Raw genomic sequence first — 17314 nt, 5'->3', positions numbered from 1 at the left:
AAAAAAAAAAAAAAAAAAATTTTTTTTTTTTTTTTTTTTTTTTTTTTTTTTTTTTTTTTTTTTTTTTTTTTTTTTTTTGTTTTTTAAAAAAAAAAAAAAAAAAAAAAAAAAAAAAGATCACCACACGGATGTATTCTCTCCTCTTTTCTTCATAATGAATCTTTCTTCAAATTTAGTTCTCTCCACCTAAAGATGGGATCTGGCCTTATTTATTCCCTATTCAAACAGCATTCTATTTCCAACAGACAAAGTTTGACTAGTCAAACATCCAGGTATATTTTTACTTCATATGGCATAACATCAGAAATGATTTTTTATGTTTAATCAAGTGTGCTCATAAGAACGTTCTACTAACAGACAATTCCGAAATTCTACATTTAAACAAAGGACCATCATTGATAACTATCCATTAAATTATTGAACTGCAGTACGCATGGATCAGAATTGAAAATTTCTCCTTTTTCAGAAAAATGGCATGATTGACTTTTATGGTCAGCGAAATGGTTTCCACTGAAATGTTTGACATGTATGATTTGAGCTTTAATTCTAATAATTACCCGAGTCATATTACTTAGTGACAGTTTCAATATGATGCATATAATTTTGACCATAAGTAGAAAAATAAAATTGAATGGCACATTGGAAAAAGAAATAGCTGACCAATTCTTATTTGACATGACATGAGAATTTTATATAAGCCTTCGCAATATCTGCAGGCATTAATAGGTCATAGATATACTGAACGTGCATATAAAGACAGAAACTTAAGCAGAAGGAAATAAAAGCGTGATAAATGTGACTTCTAGGAAATTGTACAAAGAGATGACCAAACCTTCAAAATTGGGCCATAAATCTGCAAAAGAAGCACATGCAAAAGGGCATGTGCCAAATAGCTATTTAAATTTAGATCTTACTAGAAACCCACTAGCACTAACGCATTTCATAGCTAATCACTATAATTCTCTGCATTTGTCTCACATTTACTCATGTAAGTCACTTTTTCTCATTCCATAGCCTTTGCGCAGCAAATTCAATATTTTAATAGAAAACTTACTAGGAAATAAATAAATTTCCCACCTATGGTTCTATATAGAATAATTAGTTAAAATATTACCAAAAGTATGTTCAGGCCAACTAAGTGTTCAGACTTCAGATGCGCTCCTTCCTATGGACTTAGGATGCTGCCAAAAGAAGCAGCAAATAAGCTGATTTTAAGCTAAGCTAAACATGCTCTAAACTTTACATCACCAAATGATCACATTTTTTATTGACAAGCAATCCACAAGCGCTAATGCATTTTATAGCCAATCACGGTAGTTCTCAGAATTTGTCTTACATTTAATTGTGTAAGTCACTTTTTCTCATTCCATAGCCTTTGTGCAGCGAATTTCTTTTAATAGAAATTTTACTGGGAAATAAATATATTTCCCACCTATAATTCCGTAAAATAATCAGTTAGAAAATTTATCAAATGCATGTTCAGGCCAACTTAAGTGTTCAGACTTCAGATGCACTGATTCCTATGAACTTAGCAGATGTGGCGTGCTGCCAAAAGAAACAGCTAATAAGCTGATTTTAAGCTTAGCCAACACGCTCTAAACTCTACATCACCAAATGATCACATTTTTTTCCTGACTAGGTTCTACCCTCAAACACATACTAAGATGACTTCAGAATAAACAGGCAGCTCATGGAACATAATTACAATGGGACCAAAAATACCTGTAGCATACAGGTCAATTCACATCAATTTTTACGCAAAATAATACTAACCAGAATGAAGATAAGTGATAAACATTTAATGACCTATTATATCATAATCTAGCTTTCAACTGCGAGTGGATCTATTTTCAAACCATCAGCCAAAGTAGAGAGATAGTTTCTGATGCCAACTCAATTAAGCAATGGCTACACCCTCGCAGAAAGCAAATAAATCGAGTATTTTGCCCCTATAATTTCTCTCTAAAAACTCTCCCTCTCCACTCCGAATCGCCACAACCACTTATCCAGCAAAGTCTTATTAAACAGTACAAGACTCTCAATCCGAGACCACCCAACCTTATGGGAGAACAAACTACACCCCAGTTAACCAAATGTAATTTCCTCTCCTCCCATATTTCTCCCAAAAGAAACTCCCTTTGGATCATCTCTAATCTTTTTGCCATTGCCTTAGGAATAGAAAACAATGACAAAAAAATAAGTAGAGAGATTTGAAAAAATGAATTTTATGGGAGTAAGACGGCCTCCCTTGAGAGGTGCATACGTTTCCAACCCGCTAGCCTTCTCTCCACCCTTTCACAACAGACTTTCAACCTCTTTTGTCTGTCTGCAAAATGTGTAGTTGCTAACATTCTTATTAGACTTTGCAAGCTCTTTCGACTTCAAGTCCATTTCTCAAGCCTCACAATAGATGAAGATAATCAACATGCTATTTAGTTACATTAACAGCAGCTTCTTTAGGGGGGAGAACAAGGAGAAAACAGCCACTTGAACCATCCCACCCCAAAAGGAAAAGTGACTTGGAGAACTCTAGCCCACCCCTCCATTTGTCATTTGCATAGAAACAAATAAATTAAGAATGGGGAAACTGAGAAGAACATGGAGAAAACTGTTTCCAAAATCTTTTCTATGTTATAATCTATTTATTTCATTATATCTGAAATATTCTTCAAAAGGTTCAGAAGAACATGTCTATGATCTGCAATTCTTTCAAAGGTAAAATATAATACAAAATGAATATAGGGTACATGCAAATAAAGAATTGCAAATCTACAACCTTACATTTAGGCAAAAAATACGCTAATCTCAACTACATACTCAAAGCTCGCATAGTGATTGCACAGGCATCTGCATATAAGTAAACGAGAAATTTTGTGTGCCAGTGCATGTCTTTGTATTCTCAACAACAACAAAAGTACCTGTTCCCTTATTCTACTAACAAAATTTCTAAGATTCGGCTTCTCTGTAAATCTCTTATGTGTGAAGGCAGGGACAACACCATCATCATATGAGAAATCCATAGAACCCCTTTGTCCCTGTAATTCAGCATGGAATTCATAAAGATCTATTGTAGTACGATGGAGACATACTCAAAATCAAATATAAGTCCACAATAAAAAAAATAAAAAGCAAAACAAAACAAAACAAATTGGAATCTATAATTTTTTTTAAATTTGGAATTCTTCAGACAGCTCAGATCAAATTTTAACTTATAAGAAAGTGTTAAGGCAAAAACAAAACATAAACTATGTGTTTATGGGACCCACATAATGAGCAGCGATAGTCTGCAAGAGTATTGTCACCTCGGCTATCAGATTCTGCATTTCTGGAGGCCCATTTATGCAAACATCACATCTGCACGTAAAACAAGTAGGAGGTACCATAAGATCCCAAATGTAATTTAAAAAGCCATTATTGCACCGACAACGAAACAGATGTTGATTGAGAATCGTGTTCCAGACATTAATCAATTCAGTTTAGCAACATATCCAGACTGATTACTCTCTATCAAGAAATGAAATGTAAGCATTTTAAGGCTGCCAGTGAATCAAGATAAACCAAGGCAAGATGTTTGTGGTTATTAATCTAAAATGAACATTTGCATTAAGCTCGTGCTCTTGATGGACACAAAGTATATATCGGCACTTGTCCATCACTGTTTGCAAACAAAGAAGCAATAGACAAACATCATGCAGTCAAAAGGTACGAAATTATTTCTTCTTCAGAATTGAAACTGTTTACCTCACATATGCACTAGAAACTATTCATTTAAGAGTGAGAGAGAATAATTTGGCAAAAGGTGGTCGTGGTGAGGAAGAAGTGATGCAATTTGCGTATACTTAATTGTAAATCGAAAGATTTATCTCATAGTATATTCTGAATTCAAACTATTAGTGTGCAAAAAACCACCTACGGAGAAAATAATATTTTGTTCATGTTTCCCTAGTTTACTTGCATAAGCAAACAAATTGCATCCATATACAGCTCACTTAATAAATGAAGTAATGAACAAACAACAAAGGCCCTTAAGTGAGATAAAGACCAAGCTCTTCATATAACTACCAGTTCATTGCAGCCCGCCCAAGGGGTTCTACAGAGAATGGAGCTTTTCTTTAGATACTTAATAAGATTATCGAGAACAATTTGATCACCTTTGTCAAATGGCGGCCATTTATTTATTTCATGCACTACATATATATACATAAATGATAAAACACATCTAGCAAATCTATGATGCACAGACACGGACACGTGTGTCCAATAAGATACACCGACACATGATTTTTCAAAAAAGTACCGACATGACACGTTAATTAAAATCTTTAAAAATCTCATTTATATAGTATAAATTTTGTTTTACACTTGTTATTAATTTTTTTTATCTTTTTATTTTTTGTTTAAATCTTTTAAATATGAATACATATTTATTACTTACTAATAAGTTTAAGTTAAAAATATATAATGTTTTTAATAAACAATGAAAAATGTTTATGATAGAGTGTCCGAGAAGTGTCAATATCGACACGTGTTGGACACGGACACGCTACCCTAATTGAAGTGTTCGTGTTACAGAATAGCAAATCATAGCAGAACTAGATTGAGTATGAAATGGAAGGGTAAAGCTCAATCAAAACCCAATCCATTCAACAAACTCAATAGAACCTCTCAGATTCACTTAAAAAAAGTGTCTACATAAGTGGACACTCAAAAACAAGCTAAGTATATGTACAGGCATGCCTACATTTGCAAATGGGAAAACGACGACGATGAATGATTATGGAAATCAAAAATTTCATACATTCACAAGGGATCCAACTACTACGAAAACTTGTTCACCACAGGAACAAATTTTATACTTTTTCTAAGCAGATTAATAAGAAATTCTTTAAGAATAACAATATCTAGAGTGATAATAGAGACGACAAGAAACATGGAGGCAATAACATTAAGAGCCAAACCCAGCTACAATTTCTTTTATTATTTTTATCGAAGAGTATACAATACAGAAAAGGACAGCAGCTTGCGAGAAATGAAACATCACATACAAGAGACATTTCTCCTGGGAAAACTCCTCGCCAAAGTACTCGACAAGCATTTTGGCTCTACAAGAAGAAGTGTGCATTCCATATCTGCAGGGATAAGAAAAAATGAAAATGATATTCACAAGCACGGAGGGAAAAAACATATCTGATGCATGTATAATTGATGTTCACCTGAAGCAATCAGATAACATCTTATATGATTGCTTTGTTTGTTCTTCACTTCTCTGACTGGGCAAAAGTGTTGGTATTCTTGACATGTTTGCATATAGGACTGCTCAACAGTTACCAAATAGCTTAATATATTTTGACATCTATATATAGTAAAAATCAACAAGATTTCACTTCTGCAACACAAAGTAAATTGCTTTCTGAATGGTAAAGAGTGTAGAGATTGTGAATTACAATTTCTACATGTCCTTTATCTTCCTAAACTACATGATAGGTTTATAAAAACTCAATGGACAACTGGCAGATTTTAAGCTTCCAATAAATTTCACATGAAACGGGATCAAACTAACCACAATCTGCTAAGTTTCCATCCCGACCTGCTCGACCAGCTTCTTGGTAGTATGCTTCCAAGCTCTGTAAACAAACTACTAAAGGGTTACAGAGAGAACCAAATGTTGTACAAGCAGAAAATTACAGATTGAAACTAAAAATTTTGTGCCCGGCAAGAAACAGATGGCAAACAAAAGTATGGTGTTGAAAAATAATAATAATAATAATAATACAACCTTAAAAAAATGCTTGATGAACCTGTTACTACAGTATAAGACTAGAGGGATGAATATAATAAAGTATTCACATTGCATTAAATTCGAAAACATCTTTAGAGAATTATAAGATTCCTTTGGAAATGTCCCTTAAGATAATCAAAAAATCAAATTACATGCAGTAACATCAAATTTAAGAATAGACCTGGGGCCATCCATAATGAATAATCCTACGGACATTCGATTTATCAATACCCATTCCAAAAGCAATAGTTGCAACCACCACCTGGAGGAAAGATAAAAAATTTCCTTAATAATATACAAAGTATCAAGTTAAAATAGATTGAACTACAGTTGCTCAGGATAAAGAACAAATGTCAGGCAAATACGATAAAAAAATTTGCTTAATAATATACAAAGTATCAAGTTAAAATAGATTGAACTACAGTTGCTCAGGATAAAGAACAAATGTTCAGGCAAATACGATTTTCTTCACCAGTTAACCAACAGATGCCAATACGTTGAATTCTTCTCAGAACAGATGCTATGTTACTTCTAATACATTTACAGATAATACCAAGTTCTCAAGGACCAAAATTTATTAGAGTGTGCAGGCTACCTAAATATGTTTCTTATCACACACAACATAACCTTGAAACAAAATTGCATTAGACTATAGAAACCCAAAGAAGGAATGATGACAAGAAGCGTGGCCTGGCAATGCTTCTTTACAATAATTATATACGCTCAAGCTTTCAAAGGATTAACATTAACAATTCTCTATACTGAATAATAGAGAAGCAAATGGAAAATAAAAGCAGAAACCTAAGTTTTCTGCAGGATGACATTTACTCAGTAACTCATTTGTCTCAAGGCTTCCTGAAGGCAGTCAAAGTGTTACCTGGATGGATTTCTCTACTACACCATTATAGAATAGAACTTTTAAACTTCCAAAAGTGTGCCCCTGTTATCAGAGACTAGGTAAGCGTATGTACAAACTAGGGATGTAACATTCTTTGAAAATAAATGTTATTTGCCAGAAAAGAAAAAATTCTATACCACTATGGATGTACATTCTTTGAAAATCAAACTTTCTACCCCAAAACTCATAGAGGTGGAGAATTCTGGCATTAGAAGAGGAGAAGAATATCAGTTTTGGCAACTAGAACCTATCACAGCTACGGCAATACCACCTGAGCCAATTACATCCATATCACCCGAGCCAACCTTGCTCATTCCTCCTCAGTTTCCAATCAAACCTGTAGAACCTGTCGTCAAATCTCCGACTCTAAGTGCAGGTGAAAAGGCAAAGAACTCCAAGTTTACTCCAGAAGGTCAAAAACTGACAAAAAAATAGAGAATCCAATTCTTCCCGAGCATGGCCAAGCATCTGATCTAAGTGCTGACCCTGCGGATTCAGGTAACATCAAAAGTCCATCTGATTCTATTTCCTTATCATTTGATGATCTTGAGGTTCCATTGCCCAACGGAAAGGAGTCAGGTCTAGTACTCAGCACCCTGTATAATTTCATGTCATATGACAATCTTTCACATGTATATCGTGCTTTTATTTCTAATCTGTTACTTATAGGGATTCCAAACAATGTTCAAGAGGCTATGAAATGTCCAAAATGGAAAGAGGCCATAAATGAAGAAATTCAGGCTCTCAACGAAAATGGCACATGGATTCTCCTAGAACTTCCAAAAAGAAAAAGACCAGTCGGTTGTAAATGCATCTTCGATGTAAAATACATAGCAGATGTAAGCTTAGACAGGTACAAGGCTAGGTTAGTAGCGAAAGACTACACTCAAACATATCGAATCAATTCTGTTGCTAAACTAAATACAATTCGAGTCCTCTTATCTTTGGCCTCAAACTTACACTGGCCAATGGCCACTTCACCAACTAAACATCGAGAATGCCTTCGTAAATGAGGACCTAGAAGAAGAAGTCTACATAGAAATTCCACCAGGGTTTCAGAGGGAAAAAAAATTCCAGACAGGTGTGTAAATTAAAGAAATCATTGTACGGACGAAACAATCACCAAGAGCATGATTTGAATGGTTCAAAAGGGTTGTGAAGAAATATGGTTACTCACGGGGACAATCTGCATACACTCTTTACCAAACACTCGCCTGATGGGAAACTCACTCTCATTGTATACGTGGATGATATAATTGTCATAGGAAACAATCAGGACAAGATAGTCTGTTAAAGTCTATTATTGCATCAAAATTTAAGATAAAGGATCTCGAAAATCTAAAATACTTTCTCGACATGGAAGTGGCCCGCTTAAGCAAAGGAATAACTATTTTCCAAAGGAAATACACCCTTGACCTGCTTACGAAGACATTTATGCTCGGTTGTAAACCAACGAATACTCCTATGGACTCAATGCATAAGATTGGGATGAAGGAATGTAGTGCTCCAGTCGACAAAGGAAGATGTCAACGACTAGTAGGAAGACTAATTTATTTATCTCACACTAGACCTGACATCAAATACTCCATAAGTGTTGTTAGCTAATTCATGAATAATCCAACTGAAGAAAATATGGAAGCTGTATACCAAATACTCAGATATTTGAAAATGACACCAAGCAAAGGACTACTCTTTAAAAAGGGGAACAATAAGAGCATTGAAGTCTACTCGGACGTAGACTGGGCAGGTTCTATAACTGACCGTCGATCCACTTCTGGTTACTGCACCTATGTATGGAGAAATTTAGTCACTTGGCTAAGCAAACAAACAATCTGTGATAAATAGGAGTAGTGCAGATGCTGAATTTCAAGTTTTGACCCTTAGCATATGCGAAGTGATATGGCTAAAAGGATTCCTAGATGAACTAAAGATCTTATGTGATGACCCAATTAAAATGTATCGTGATATTCTAGATACTATCAGCATAGCTAAAAATCCAGTTCATCATGATAGAACGAAGCACGTGGAGATAGACATTTTTATCATGGAGAAAATAGAAGAGGGAATCATCAAGATGATCTATGCTCCTACACATCCTCAGACTGTAGATATACTTACAAAGGCCCTTCCAAGAATCAACTTCGACCATCTAGTTTCCAAGCTGAGAATGATCGATATCTATTTTCCAGTTTGAGGGGGAGTATAGAATTAAAGGAGTTGATTTTGTAAGGCAGAGCAGAATGATCTGGAGTTGATTTTCAGACGCATCATATGTATTTATATAATTATATTTAGCTGTATTAGTTTCCTATTTTTCTCTGATTTAGTTAGATATGTTAGACATATTAGTTTCCTAAATTAGTATCGAGAATCAATGAATGTGAATCCTGTGATTTCTCTTCGGGTACTCGTATATATTCAGCATTCTCTGTGACTAATGAAACAAGTTATTTCACCATCTTATTCTAAACAATCAAATTCACTAATCTTTTTGCTGAGATTTGGAAACAATGGTTCAAGTTATTTGCTTTTATATCAAGGTTACCTGCAAGGCATCTTCATGGAAGTCCTTGTGCACCTGTCTGAGATGTGATTTTGGCAACTGTGACGAAAGGAAAGAAATTTAATTACAAATTGAAGATCAAGGAGATGAAATTATAGTTGAACACAATTCCATTTGGTAGAATGATTGTACTAACTAGACTCCAAAAGAAAAGAAAAAGGGAGAGTTGATTTTTGTTAAATTTTCTTGTTAAGGTAAACCCAAATCGTTTCCGACTCCCAAGACACAGTACATCTAATGTACTCTGCAGTACATGACATAAATACTAATGAAATGAAGAATGTTGCATGACCAGAATCCAGTAAAATATAAGAAGACTGGTACCTTGGCATTATAAGCAGCAGCCTTTACACCATAACTAGAAAGGAACTTCGCTATGCTTAAAGTTTCTTTCCTGGTGGGAACATATATAATTGTTGGTCCCTCTCCAAGATCTCCCTTCTCAAGTGCGGGCCTTTCTTTTGGCTTGTTCAGCATGTTATGTGTTTCAGGTGACCCACAATTATCGAAGTGCTTTATATGTGGTTGTCCATAAAATTCACCACAAGAAACTGCAGCAGTTCGGTTAGTGAATAAATTTTCATTGACGAAGAAAGACGTAAGCTAAAATCACAACTACATATGAAAACTTCAAAATTTAAAGGGCTCGGATGGAGGAAATTGTAAGAAGACAGTGCTTTGACATCTATTGATGCTCTATGGAAGAGAAATAGAGTGATCCATCGAAAGAGTGGTTAAACATCTTTTTTGGGCTTATGAAGAGAAACCAATTGAAACAAGTAATTAAATACCCCTTGAGTTTGCACAGTAATGTTGCCCCCAATATATAGCTGATTTGGCAAATGTACATCCCACCCTCACCCCGCCTCCAACCAACCTGACAAAGAAACAAATGTGGGGAAAAGAAGTAAAAATGCTTCAGCTGAAGAACTATGATGTGAGAGAGAGCTTGAGTATACAATCATCTACATTATTTCCAAAGTCCTCCCTTCTTCTACTAAGCAAAGTCCTGAAAGGCTGAAAAGTTTACCCATTGTTTCTCTTCTTTTTCTTTTTCTTTTTCTTTTTTTTTTTTTCCTTTTTTTTTTTCTTTTTTTTATAATTTAAGAGAGGACGGATAGAGTTTGCAGATGAAATCATATTCCTCCACAGGACCTATCAAAAATCCTACTGTATGTATAATGCAATTTGGCTGATAGATATCATGTCAAATACATTCAAATATCTTTGAATTAGTTTGTTACCATCCAAATCATCGGCGTCATGGAACAGATCACACTCATCTTCAAGATACTGAACTGATGATTTTTTCTCATTTAGAGAGTTTAAGCTATTTTCCAACTGCAAACCAACTCCGTCATTTTCTGGAAGTACATCATCATCAATATCATGCACTTCATTTTCGCAAGTTCCATCTACTTCAGTCATGCTACCATCTGAACTGCAACTAGAGTTTTCAGTAGAATGCTCCAGAACTTGTGGGGTTAAATTATATGTTTTGGCAGATTTCTTCCCTGTGGTATAAACCTCTATTAATTCGCGGAAATCCTTGTCATAGGAAGACAAAGATGATGTTCTACTATGTTTCACCTGCAAATAGTACCAATTTCAGTGAAGGAATGGAAACAAAATGCCTGCAATAAAGTTGTACTTAAAAAAATGAAATAAAAATATTAATAATAGCAGCAATAAAAATAATAGTAACAAGAATACTTATGAATATAAATAATGATAAAAAATAAGAAGCACAGACATGTGACATAGAAACCATACAGTGCGTGACTTTTCAAAAAAAAATAATAATTATATATATACACAGATACATCAGGGACAAGACAATTTAAAATCTTCAAAATTATACATGTGTGTGTGTGTGTGTGTGTGTTTGTATGTATATTATAATGTTGTTTTGGTACTTTACTATTTCTTAATAAAATTCCTTAGCTTTGATTTTTTGCATGTGAGATCTTTGAATTAGAGAAGTGACTATTCGTTGTTTTAAAGATAAACTTTAGAGTGAAATATATATTACTACTGCCATCTGCTGTATAAAGAAAAAAGCATATAGTAGACATAAAACAAATTCAACATGAAGTTTGAATAATTTCTCTCATTATTTTACCTTTCTACTCAAATTCAATAATTAAAAATTTCCCAATATTATATTACAAAATTTACAAAAACAGCACTTTTGGTGTCCATGATGTCGCATGGATATGTTTCTAGCAATTGTTAAAACTATAAAGTATATGTACAATTTAGGGTACACCACTTCGTGCCTTGGTTACGTGCCAATCGCGCATCCCTCGAGTGTCAAATTTTTATAAAGATAAATAAAAAAAATTGGACACCCCATGTGGCGTGTCAAGCTCACGTCCCAAAGGTGTCCCTCAAGTGTCAAAACTTTAAAAATATATAAAAAATAGGACATACCATGTGAAGTGTTCAACACATGTCTTGGAGTGTTTGAGAAGTATTAGCGTCCATTACGTAACATATCAAACGCAACCACACCACCCTAGAAGAATTGTTTATGCTTCATAGACTAACTACAATAGTAATAAATTATGCCCCGTTTAGTAGCAATTTTTCACCCCAAAAAATCAATTTTTTCACTGTCATTTTACAATTCCAAACATCATTTTTTACTTTTTCACTCACAGGTAGAACCCACTTTTCTCTCTAATGGTTAAAAAATCAATTCTTATAATCACTACCAAACAGACCCTATATAACATTATTGCATATAACTACATGAGAATAAAACATAGATCAAGATTTGCAATCACGTGCATATTATCAGCTGCACAAACAAATGGAAAAAGCTAGTATATCCTGTGTGGAATAGTAAAGAAATGAATACTGACCGAGAAACAAAGATTTGGCCGGAAAAATGAAGTAATAACAATCTTTGTCTCCTTCAACATGCATAATGATTTTAGAATGTCTTCTCGAACCCGAACAGTTGCAGTAGCAGTCAAAGCCATCAATGGTATGTCAAATTTCAAGAATTTCAAACTGTCCCTTCCGAAGTTCTCTCTTAAAACACATAGCCGCCTGAAATGAAGGAGAAGTTATTGGTGAGAGAAGATGGTAAGTGACTGATTTAAATATAAAATAATTTTTTTTTTTTTTTTTGGCTCGTGGAAACAATTACAATATGAACTCTACCATGTGTCTACATGTTCAATGAGATTTTCTCTCTGGAATCATTTATTGTCTTTAACTTTTCTAAGCTTTAAGTTCAAAAACTGAATCCTAACTCATTATGTGGAAATTTGCTTCAATCATTGAACCAGAAAACTTGGTTCGTTCATATCAACTATTTCTGACTTTTCCTGAATTTTAGTAGCCTTATAATAAAGAAACTGAAAACCTACAAATGTCCCTTTTTGAAACAGACAACAGTTTGTGAAACTCGAGTTCCAATGCAAATCATATGAAATATTACTAAATATAACAATTATCTTGAAATAGAAAAGTTCTTTCGTTGGTAAATGTCATCAGGAAACCCATTGACCATATCAACAAAGAACAAGTAATGCATCAACCTAAGCTAAAGTAAAAGCTCCAGAAGTTTTATCATGCATTGTACTGAGAATAAATGACATGAAAAACAATAAGACAACTTTCTGAAAATAAATTTAAAATTTACAAGTCATATTAAATTTGACGATTCTGATAATTTCATGATTCCTTTACAAATGAATCAAACAGAGTGATTCCTTTACAAATGAATCAAACAGAGTGTCAAGAGACTAATGTTTCTTCAAGCAGCCATCCAAACCCCCATTCTGAATCTCTTGTGGCTTATATGGAATGCATACACCCAGTCCTTTATTCCATTAACCTCTCATGCCCAAATGCATCAGCTTATTCTAAATCAACACAATTAGCCAAGACTTGTATGAACTATGAAGGAACAAATGCCCTGATAAAACCCTACCAATTTACATGCTTCTGCTGTCCGATAAGCAAAATAAAATACATCACCTGATATATTATGGAAGCCACTCCTATTGTATTACCTAGTGGCCTCAGCTTGGTGAGGAAAGCTGTATAACAAGAAAGATAGCAACAATGTAAATAGATAACTTGCTCGTGTGAAACATGGTCAGAGTTATTTGATGACAAAGCCAAGGAATAGGAGAGGGCAGAAAAGCATGTGGTGCTTCTAAAATTGGAACTAAGTTGGACACATTCGAACTTCTGTGGCAGGATGGGATCAATAGATTTTGGCCAGGTTTTGGGGAAAACCATGATGACCACAAAGGTTAAGTGGCCAATACCCAAGATCAGAAATACCCTGGCTGCGACAAATGATTGTTCTTGTTCCCAAGATGGTTCAATATAGAAATCAATGCGTAAACAATTTCACCAGGTGACCTTACCCTTGTGACTCTTAAAATGTTAGTGAGGTTAAATTTTTTATTTGCTGGTTTCTCATGAATCCATAAAATATGTCAAAAATCCCTACCAACAAGAAACAAAACTACAAGTCTTCATCAACCTCAATTGCAGAAAACTTATTGAAAAAGAGTGTGCAACTAAATTACAGTTTCAACTATTATCATTCAGGAAGAATCACAAAAAAACCAATGTGTTCAAATTAATAGGCAGAACAAGTAAGGGGACGCAAGTGAAGAACATAAACCTGTAGTCAGGTCGAAAATCATGACCCCATTTAGAAACACAGTGTACTTCATCAATTGCAAATAGTGCAATTCCCCGGCCTTCCGCAAGGCTCTGAAGTGGTTTGATAAGTCTGCAAGAGAATGCAAATGCTCATATCGGTTACAGTTGGCAGACATATAAAAGATCGAACATCAAAGTGACAAAAAAAATTTCACCTTAAAATTGTCTCTGGGCAGACATAAATGATGTTGTAAACACCACTAATCGCTTTTTGTTCAACACTTTTGTCAATTTGACCAGATCCAAGAAAGCAAGCTGATATCCCATGCTTTGCTAGCTTCAAGCACTGATCATGCATCAAGCTAATTAATGGTGAAACAACAACAACCACCTTCCCAGTCAACAACGCTGGAATTTGGAAACATAGAGATTTTCCTACAAACAGGTCGTTGTTTTGAGATGCAGAAAATATTCCTGAATCAAATAATGAACATAAATAGATGCAGAGTACAGGAAGGGGTAAAAGTAATGTACCAGATCCTGTTGCTGCAAGAATAAGACAATCTTGATGGGATAACCAAGCTTCCAAAGCTTCTTTCTGAAAATTCTTCAAGGATGAATATCCAAAATGCTTACCTAGTAGACTATTCACCTTATGTTCCCAGTATGACCTAAGTTCTTCTTTGTCTTTGCAATAAGATGGTAGAATGGTCATTGCTGGACTGATATTTAAACTAGGATCCATGGTTAAGGGAAGGGAAACTTCTGGTTCTTCCACATATCGGGGCATGATATTTGACTTAGAGGCAGATGCATGAGATTCAATTGTAACCTTGCTTCTCTTGGCCCTCGATGCTGACATCAGGTGTTCTGTTATGCTTTGTTGCCGCATCTTACCAAAAGATTCTGTGGAAGAGGTGGTTCTTTTCCCAAGAACCTTGTTACTTACATTGAGACATGCAGAACTACTTGATGCACTGCTGTTGGTTCTTCGAGAGCCATTCAAGATAAACTCAACTGCATCATCCAATGATGCACCCACTGATTTTACAGCTTCTGTAATATCAGAGAAGTCAAACCCCATTCCAACTAATTCTGCAATAACATGATCGGAATCTACATTGTACCCTTTCATGATGTAGATACTGTTGTCTTCAAAACAACAGTACAAAAGAAACCTAAAAAGAAAGCACACATAAAGAAATGAGTATGGGCCAAAACCAAGTAAAAATTATATAGGAAAGCAAACATTAAGAAATGAATAAGAGTGCAGAACCAAGTAAAAAGTTTACAGGAAGTTCACTATGGACTCACTCCAAACATTTGAAGCATTTGTTTGACAACCCTTAAAACAAAACTCTTTTTTTTCTTTTTCGAACTTGTTTTTAACTACACATTTTCATAATAAAATATTGTGCAAGTATACCAAAGACTCTTTTCTACCACATTCTTCAAAAAATAACCATTCCAAAATTTATTATCCTCAAAAAACTCATGGTTATCAAACCGGGGCGAAGTCAATGGCGGATCCAGGATTTTGAGTCAGCATGGACGACTGTTGATCGCCAACCGTCGGCCCAATAAAATATTACGAGCTCGTTTGATGTCATTTTTATTTTTTATTTTTTTGCAAAAAATGCTTTTGGAATGGTGATTTGATGAAAAATATGTGGTTAAAAATAAAGAAAAGTTTTGAATTTATGTAAAATTATTTTATTGAAGAATATATGGTTGAAAATAAAATAGAGAAAAATTTATTCATAAATAAATGGAAATCAAACAAGACCTAAAATTTAAATATAACAATTCTTTTGTTGAAATTGAACATATATAATTTTGTTATAAGAATAAACTATACTCATCAAATAACATTGTTGCCAAATTTTATATAATTCAAAAGAAGAATACGGGTTCAAATATTTACTATTGCATTAAAGCACGCTAATATCTAATATATATAAATTTGTTAAAACCATTGTCACGATTCAGCGAGTGGCATAGTGGTCAAACTTTTTATAATTCTATTCTAAAAAGAGCTCCAAGTTTGAATCCCCTCCCCCTCATTCCTTTACTTTTTGGTAAAAATTGTAGAACTATAAAAACTGTGCAATAAAAATTGGTTGATCGAGGATAGCGCTAACCAACTTGGCCGGAAGCAACGTTTGAATGGAAAATGAATTATCAGAAATATAACCTAAAAAAATTATCTGTTGTCAACCAAAAAAACAAAAAAAAAATAGCTGCTGGCAGATCCAGCAAATGCAGCCGCAAGTGCCCGCCAGGTACTGGATCTACCACTATGCGAAGTGTAATTGGACCTTTTTCAGAAAATTTTATATGACACAAACTTCCTTTTAAAATGTGAATTCCATAATCAGAAACCAACTGGATCCAAAGAAAATAAAATGTGCTACAAACATGAAGGAGAATTATTTCAAATCCGAGTTCCAAGGTTCCAGTTACATCCATCTAATCGACTATAGTATTAAGGATAATAAAGTTGTAACTTTAGCAGGCAATCAGACTTCAGCTTCAGATAACAAAGAAAATATTGTCAAAACAATTAAGATATATTCCTCAAAATCCAGTTTCGACTATTCCGGATTCATATTTGCAAGCAAGCACGGTAACAATCAAAAAATTTGACATACTACTTCAGCATAGCGACCCACATTAGACCCCAGAAAGAAACCAATTAACTATACAAAATCAACCACACCAAATTCGAAAATTTTACGGTTTATGTCAAAACAGAATAGTTAATCATTATAATATTTCTGTAATCATTTTTATGAATGTGTGTGTGAGTGTTGATTTCTTGATTACCTTCCACAGTATTGAATTTCGGTAGGTAAAGAAGGGAGGGAATGCCCTAGAAATTGAATTGCAGAATCAGGCAGTATACCGCCAAATGCACCCAATTTACAATCAGAGGGTAAATAGAAATGTCTTAAGACGTCGTATTAATTATTTGGCTGCCCGTACATTTTCCCAACTCCTTCTGGTCCAAGTCAGTGACAATTTAATCGGAATCAACCTCCCAAATCAAAGTCAAATCAAATCGAAGATTTTGATTCGGGTTCCCAAAAGACTAAGTATCCGTTTGATCCCCATTTTTGCCCAAAAATACATTTTTCTCATCACATCAACAAAGGACCTACATATTATGAGGGTGTTTGGGAGAGATTTTTATGTAAAAGTATATTTTTAAATAGTAAATTGATGAAAAATGTATGGTTAAAAAATAAGGAAAAGTTTTTTATTACGTCTAATATTATTTTAATAAAAAATGTGTGGTTGAAAAGAAGCGAGAGAAAAATACAGCTTGAAAAAAAGGATACCAAACGGGTTATATTATATGTTTTGATTTGAATTCAAAAGGCATAAAATTCCAATTTCACCCATGGTCTCTCGGCTGAGTGGTTTTGGGATGGAAAGT

At 34.3% G+C, this 17314-nt stretch overlaps 1 protein-coding gene across 3 annotated transcripts in view; it reads right to left on the bottom strand.

Annotated features, from left to right (window-relative positions):
- The window catches only part of LOC111408073 (ATP-dependent DNA helicase Q-like SIM), a 21696-nt gene extending 4742 nt beyond the window's left edge, over positions 1–16954 (bottom strand). The window contains exons 1-15 of one of the 3 annotated variants that reach the window (XM_023037842.1): positions 16702–16954; positions 14410–15053; positions 14091–14310; positions 13895–14005; positions 12108–12297; positions 10485–10830; positions 9565–9791; positions 9223–9279; positions 6657–6719; positions 5961–6041; positions 5561–5624; positions 5214–5313; positions 5046–5129; positions 3267–3354; positions 2919–3035 (exon numbers count right to left, since the gene is read on the bottom strand). In XM_023037842.1, the coding sequence (XP_022893610.1) occupies positions 2919–3035; positions 3267–3354; positions 5046–5129; positions 5214–5313; positions 5561–5624; positions 5961–6041; positions 6657–6719; positions 9223–9279; positions 9565–9791; positions 10485–10830; positions 12108–12297; positions 13895–14005; positions 14091–14310; positions 14410–15010 (2349 nt within the window). In that variant the 5' untranslated portion in view covers positions 15011–15053; positions 16702–16954. The remainder of the gene's footprint in view (positions 1–2918; positions 3036–3266; positions 3355–5045; positions 5130–5213; positions 5314–5560; positions 5625–5960; positions 6042–6656; positions 6720–9222; positions 9280–9564; positions 9792–10484; positions 10831–12107; positions 12298–13894; positions 14006–14090; positions 14311–14409; positions 15054–16701) is intronic. The other 2 variants (XM_023037843.1, XM_023037844.1) reach the window with 2 other exon arrangements.
- Positions 16955–17314: the final 360 nt, after the last annotated feature.

The sequence above is a fragment of the Olea europaea genome, chromosome 13, assembly GCF_002742605.1.
Source record: "Olea europaea var. sylvestris chromosome 13, O_europaea_v1, whole genome shotgun sequence".
Taxonomy (NCBI): domain Eukaryota; kingdom Viridiplantae; phylum Streptophyta; class Magnoliopsida; order Lamiales; family Oleaceae; genus Olea; species Olea europaea.
The sequence above is the reverse complement of the archived record's forward strand: the minus strand, read 5'-3'. Positions and strand labels throughout refer to the sequence as shown.